The sequence below is a fragment of the Protomyctophum bolini genome, assembly GCF_963924005.1.
Source record: "Protomyctophum bolini genome assembly, chromosome: 8".
Taxonomy (NCBI): Eukaryota; Metazoa; Chordata; class Actinopteri; order Myctophiformes; family Myctophidae; genus Protomyctophum; species Protomyctophum bolini.
In genome coordinates this window covers 1,344,857-1,352,356 of record NC_137869.1, presented here as the reverse complement: position 1 = coordinate 1,352,356, position 7,500 = coordinate 1,344,857, and the positions used below count along the sequence as shown (strand labels likewise).

Below are 7,500 nucleotides of genomic sequence, written 5' to 3'. Positions count from 1 at the left end.
TAACCCATTTTTCACTGTGTCAATCATCTAATGTGATCCTGGGCTCTACACACCCTCCACCAACCTAGTCCCCATATATGGGGGACAAGGGGAGACCAACCTAGTCCCCCATATATGGGGGACAAGGGGAGACCAACCTAGTCCCCATATATGGGGGACAAGGGGAGACCAACCTAGTCCCCATGTATGGGGGACAAGGGGAGACCAACCTAGTCCCCATATATGGGGGACAAGGGGAGACCAACCTAGTCCCCATATATGGGGGACAAGGGGAGACCAAACTAGTCCCCATATATGGGGGACAAGGGGAGACCAACCTAGTCCCCATGTATGGGGGACAAGGGGAGACCAACCTAGTCCCCATGTATGGGGGACAAGGGGAGACCAACCTAGTCCCCATATATGGGGGACAAGGGGAGACCAACCTAGTCCCCATATATGGGGGACAGGGGAGACCAACCTAGTCCCCATATATGGGGGACAAGGGGAGACCAACCTAGTCCCCATATATGGGGGACAAGGGGAGAGCAACGGACTTGAACTCATGCTTCCTTCATGCCTGAGTGTCCAAGTTGCTCCTTTACACCTGACAGGGGGGGGAGTTTCCCTGGTTGGACGTCGTAGCGCGTGGAAGGAACACGTTATTCCAACCAGTTCCTTTCCCCTCCATCAGGATTTTTTTAATGATTTTTGTGCACTTTGGTTTTCTACAAAACCAACTCCTACTGAGAGCTCTTATTGTGAAATCAGATCCGCTCCAGGTCCGTGGTTGGTCAGCCGGTTCACTTGACACACTGCCCTGCACGTCATTTGATTGACAGCTCACTGACGAGAGGAAGGGGGGCGGGACCTCGTTGTCCGGACCACCGTTTGATCGATGTCTTTTTGTCAGCCAATCAGAGCGCAGTGAAATCAAATATGCACGAGAGGACCGTCATTCAATATTGAATACGGCCCCGCCCACCCTGGCCACACAGCTACTGAATTATTCATGAGATGAGACAGTGTTGTCTGGGTTACTGTTATGGTGACATTCTGACACTTTAGTGTCATGTAATGTAAATATATACTGCTGTTTTTACATTATGTAGACACAATGTTTTATTGAATTACTTTATTAGACAGACAGGCAGGCAGGCAGACAGACAGACCTCAAAATGTCTCATAATTGACGGTAGCATAACGGGAGCATAACTGCTCATACCGTCATTAACTTCAATATTATTTTAGGTTGAACCCCAATAATTATTATTGGGGTTCAACCCAGAATAATATTTTAACAAATCCCAAATGTTTATAAACAAATATCCAAATATTTATAAACAAATCCTAAATGTTTATAAACAAATCCCAAATGTTTATAAACAAATCCCAAATGTTTATAAACAAATCCCAAATATTTATAAACAAATCCCAAATGTTTATAAACAAATCCCAAATGTTTATAAACAAATATCCAAATATTTATAAACAAATCCTAAATATTTATAAACAAATATCCAAATATTTATAAACAAATCCCAAATGTTTATAAACAAATATCAAAATATTTATAAACAAACCCCAAATGTTTATAAACAAATCCTAAATGTTTATAAACAAACCCCAAATGTTTATAAACAAATCCCAAATGTTTATAAACAAACCCCAAATGTTTATAAACAAATCCCAAATGTTTATAAACAAACCCCAAATGTTTATAAACAAACCCCAAATGTTTATAAACAAATCCTAAATGTTTATAATCAAACCCCAAATGTTTATAAACAAACCCCAAATGTTTATAAACAAATCCTAAATGTTTATAAACAAACCCCAAATGTTTATAAACAAATCCCAAATATTTATAAACAAATCCTAAATGTTTATAAACAAATCCCAAATGTTTATAAACAAATCCTAAATGTTTATAAACAAATCCCAAATATTTATAAACAAATCCCAAATGTTTATAAACAAATATCAAAATATTTATAAACAAATCCTAAATGTTTATAAACAAATCCCAAATATTTATAAACAAATCCCAAATGTTTATAAACAAATATCAAAATATTTATAAACAAATCCTAAATGTTTATAAACAAACCCCAAATGTTTATAAACAAATCCTAAATGTTTATAAACAAACCCCAAATGTTTATAAACAAATCCCAAATATTTATAAACAAATCCTAAATGTTTATAAACAAATCCCAAATGTTTATAAACAAACTACAAATGTGTGTAAACAAATGTGTCCTCTTTTTGGTAATTCAGAATATGGTATGCCTACAATAATAATAAGAATGTGTGTTTGCAGGTTCCCCAGCTAAGATGATTGACATTTGTGAACATGGTGGGACCCATAAGGGTCCATTTGGTTCCGACTGAGGACTTTTTCGACTGTAGATGAATGCATGGTGTGACAAGGGCAAGATAATATCATCGTTTTAATGTGAATGCAGGTCAGTCTGTGCAGTGTTGTCACATCACCACAAGGTGGAGCCCGTTCTGTTGTGACCAAGTGTATAATGTTTCATCAGCGCTTTCATGTGAAATGTTACTGTACCCATTCTGTATAATACAATACTTCAATCAATCAGCCAACGCAGGGAAGCTGGAGGTACCTTCACTAAAAACGCCAGGACAACGCTCCACACGTATGTATATAAGTTGACATAGATACTCCACTGTTACGGTCTTATAGTTTATACATGATTCATGATAACTGTACTTTTTATATTATGTGATGTATGCCATGCTTTTGTCTTAGCTTAATGTAAGTCGCTCTGGATCAAGAGCGTCTTAAATGCCTAAATTGTAAATTGTAATGTTTTTAATCAATCAATCAATCAAAGTCCTTAATACCCATTCTGCATGGGCGGGAACCCCTTTTGGTGTTTTAAAGCATTGTGTTATACTTTAGCTATTAAAAAAAAAGAAATAGCAGATCTACAAGCTCGTAGATCTGCTATTCTTTTTTTTTATCGTGAAAACGTGGCGCAAATCTTTGAATATATATTCTTTCAAGAGCTAATGTTTTCTAACTCAAATCTTTGCTTCTGGGGGGGGGGTCTCTGGAACAACATATTTTCAGATGGGGGTCGGCCGGCAGCCAATTACATAATATTTGGGGGTCCTTAATTGACCTTAAATAGTTTGAGAACCACTGATATAGAAACTGAGGTTTTTCCAGAAAACTGTCAGAATTTAGAAGGCATTTGTAGAATCATCCTCAGGTCTGAATGGGTTAAACTTAAAACGTTTGAGAAGCAGTGTTTTATTATAAGGTATATGAAATGTCACTCGATGCGGTCTGACATCCTGAACCCCCGCCGTCCAGCAGGTGGCAGTAAAACTCCAGAAACCCACGGCTCACCTTGTCATCTTGTCCTCCGGCGGCCGGTCACTCGTTTGTTCATGATGACACACATCCGCTGGTGTTGCACGTGATGTTGTTACCGGTGGCTCAGCTTGTCCGACACTAGACAGACAGGAGGAGGAGAGTCACAGAAAGGAACGGATTGTTTTACATTCATCATGATTCATGAGCCACAGTGATAATAATACAGCTGGCTACAGATTACTACATGCTGGAGGAATGTAACCTGGTAACCGGATTAGAGGCTGATCTTAAGACATATAGTTCCAGTTGTCTGCTCTGTTTGGGGACATTTAGGAAATGCTTTAGTTCCAGTTGTCTGCTCTGTTTGGGGACATTTAAGTTCCATGTGTCTGCTCTGTTTGGGGACATTTAGGAAATACTTTAGTTCCAGTTGTCTGCTCTGTTTGGGGACATTTAAGTTCCATGTGTCTGCTCTGTTTGGGGACATTTAGGAAATACTATAGTTCCAGTTGTCTGCTCTGTTTGGGGACATTTAGGAAATACTTTAGTTCCAGTTGTCTGCTCTGTTTGGGGACATTTAGGATTAAGTTCCATGTGTCTGCTCTGATTGGGGACATTTAGGACATAATAGTTCCATGTGTCTGCTCTGTTTGGGGACATTTAGGACATAATAGTTCCAGTTGATTTGGAGACATTGTAGACATATAGTTCCAGGTTATTTGGGGACATTGTAGGACACAGTTCCAGGTGTCTTTGGGACATTGTAGGACATATAGTTCCAGGTGTCTTTGGGTCATTGTAGGACATATAGTTCCAGGTTATTTGGGGACATTGTAGGACACAGTTCCAGGTGTCTTTGGGACACTTTTAGGACCCAGTTCCAGCTGCTGTGTAACTGGTGTGTGAAGTTGCATCACTGCATGCAAAACGCCTGTATAGATGCCTCACATTAATCAGTTCCATAGCTGATCATTAACACATAGATAGACAATATAACAACTAACTACTGGCCAACATGAAGGATCAATCATTTCACTGGCAGAACAACAACCAGAACAACCTCTCCCCCGCTGTCCTGCTACTATAACGTCTACTTGATTGTTATTGTATTTAAATTACATTTGAAACCACGCGATGCTTCCCCGAACGGGCAAGGAGTTGCTGGTGAGGATCTCGTTCTACTGGAGGCCATTGTTCCAGGGCAGGTAGGAATATATATTCACCCTTTTCTTACAAGCCTTTAATGCATTATTGCGTTCGTTTGTGTGTGCATTGATTGATTGATTGATTGAAATATTTAACAGTTTGCAGAATTACCGTACATTTCAAGCACAGACTCAATACAAAGACTGTTAATTGTGAGTGGACGACCCAATTAAGCCTTACACTTGTTTACAACAGGGTCCACATTGTTCAATTCATCAAAACATTTAGATACAAACAAATAGACACTTCTGTGTAGTTAAAGAACAGAACAGGAATTCATCATATAGGAAGCAAAAAGGGAAAAAATACATATACAGTGAGGGGAAAGGGGGGGTAAAAGAAAACGAAAGACAGAGTGTAGGGCGCCTGCACACAACACCATGCGTTGATGCCATGTGTGCATATGTGCAGGCACCCAACACCACGTCCATACAAAAACATAGTACAATCCAGAAAAAAATCAGATTTTACAGAGGCCAGTTTCGAATTGCAGCCGTCCGTAGGTGCCCTTTGAGAGCAGTTTTGAAGGAGTCAAGGGATTCACATGTCTTAATGACTGTTGGTAGGGCGTTCCACATTTTGGTGGCATAGGAGCGAAAATAATTTAGTGCATTTAGTGCATTGCGTTCATTTGTGTGTGTGCATAAAAGCCAGTTTTGCAAGAGTAACAAGTGGCCATGGTCTATGAAAAGATGCACAAATGAAAATAGCTGATCTACAAGCTCACAGCAGCGACACATTTGTGAGGTTCTACATCCTGTTATTTAAAAACACATTGAGAATAGATCGAAATATTTTGAATATTTGTCAGTGGACAATTACATAGCCTATTGATCTGGGGTTCCTTGATGTGAAGACATGTGGAAGCAAAGCAACTACTGTACACTTTAGAATAAAGCCCATAGCTCTAATGCTTTGGTTTTGAACTAGCGCTGGTCCATAGCTCTAATGCTTTGGTTTTGAACTAGCGCTGGTCCATAGCTCTAATGCTTTGGTTTTGAACTAGAGCTGGTCCATAGCTCTAATGCTTTGGTTTTGAACTAGCGCTGGTCCATAGCTCTAATGCTTTGGTTTTGAACTAGAGCTGGTCCATAGCTCTAATGCTTTGGTTTTGAACTAGCGCTGGTCCATAGCTCTAATGCTTTGGTTTTGAACTAGAGCTGGCCCATAGCTCTAATGCATTGGTTTTGAACCAGCGCTGGTCCATAGCTCTAATGCATTGGTTTTGAACTAGCGCTGGTCCATAGCTCTAATGCTTTGGTTTTGAACCAGCGCTGGTCCATAGCTCTAATGCTTTGGTTTTGAACTAGCGCTGGTCCATAGCTCTAATGCATTGGTTTTGAACTAGCGCTGGTCCATAGCTCTAATGCATTGGTTTTGAACTAGCGCTGTTCCATAGCTCTAATGCTTGAGTGTAATATTTAATTTAATATATTTACAGGTATCTCATCTGAGTAATAATTCATATATTTCTCCAGGTATCTGATGATCGTAGTGTAATATAATATATTTCATATATTTACAGGTATCTGATGATCGTAGTTTAATATAATATATGTCATATATTTACAGGCATCTGATGATCGTAGTGTAATATAATATATGTCATATATTTATAGGTATCTGATGATCGTAGTGTAATACAATATATTTCATATATTTACAGGTATCTGATGATCGTAGTGTAATATAATACATGTCATATATTTACAGGTATCTGATGATCATAGTGTAATATAATATATTTCATATATTTACAGGTGTCTGATGATCGTAGTGTAATATAATATATTTCATATATTTACAGGTATCTGATGATCGTAGTGTAATATAATATATTTAATATATTTCTCCAGGTATCTGATGATCATAGTGTAATATAATATATTTAATATATTTACAGGCATCTGATGATCGTAGTGTAATATAATATATTTACAGGTATCTGATCGTCACCAACACGCTGAGCGGTGGAGTGATGCTGTCTCTGGGAGACATCCTCCAGCAGACCCGAGAGATACGGAGGGACGCGGACAAGACTCGGGACTGGACACGCACAGGTGAGATAACGACCTGGACGAGACTGGACACGCACAGGTGTCTCTGATGTCATGGACACTGGGCTCACTTCCTTCCTGGACTACATGTTGTCTCAGTAAGACTGCTCTCCCCTATGCACAAGGAGGAGCAGTGCACCAAATAATTATGGGAATTGTAGTCCAGGAAGTAAGTGAGCCCAGTGTCCATGACATCAGAGACACCGGGCTCACTGCTACAATCTAAAATATCTAAAACCACATATTACACACACAAAGACCCCCAGGAAAGTGTTCTAAAGCTTCTAAACGTCATTAACATATATATTTTTTGCAAAAAGTGTCCCTTTAAGACAAGGACTTATTTCTAACTTATTTTTGACGACGTCCTGATGACCGCCAACGACGTGTTTATAACGCCTGTGTTGTTTCTGTCTCCCCCTGCAGGCCGTATGTGTGCGGTGGGCTGCTCCATGGGCCCGGTGCTCCACTACTGGTACCGCTGGCTGGACCGCTTCTACGTGGGCAACGCGCTGCGCACCGTGGGCAAGAAGGTCCTGGTGGACCAGCTGGTCGCCTCGCCCACCCTGGGGGCGTGGTACTTTGTGGGTGAGTGAGTGTGAGAACTATTTACACCCACCCTGGGGGCGTGGTACTAACTACATGTATGTGACGTTTAAACACATTAATTATAGCTCTTTTCCAAGTGCTCAAAGCTCTTTACAACGGTCCATTCATTCATTCATTCATACATTGGGAGGTGAAGGTTCATACATTCATTGGGAGGTGAAGGTTCATACATTCATTGGGAGGTGAAGGTTCATACATTCAGTGGGAGGTGAAGGTTCATTCATTCATACATTAGAATCTGATCTCGGGTCAGATTGGGTTAAGTGACTGCATGGTGTCATCAAAAACAACATGGGGTGT

The 7,500-nt window shown here is 40.0% G+C and overlaps 1 protein-coding gene across 3 annotated transcripts in view; it reads left to right on the top strand.

Moving 5' to 3' along the window:
- The first annotated feature begins 3,498 nt into the window (after positions 1-3,498).
- mpv17l2 (MPV17 mitochondrial inner membrane protein like 2) overlaps positions 3,499-7,500 on the top strand; it is a 21,744-nt gene continuing 17,742 nt past the window's right edge. For 2 of the 3 annotated variants that reach the window (XM_080770894.1, XM_080770893.1), the window contains exons 1-3: positions 3,499-4,533; positions 6,476-6,594; positions 7,018-7,179. In XM_080770894.1, the coding sequence (XP_080627020.1) occupies positions 4,463-4,533; positions 6,476-6,594; positions 7,018-7,179 (352 nt within the window). In that variant the 5' untranslated portion in view covers positions 3,499-4,462. The remainder of the gene's footprint in view (positions 4,534-6,475; positions 6,595-7,017; positions 7,180-7,500) is intronic. The other variant, XM_080770895.1, reaches the window with a different exon arrangement.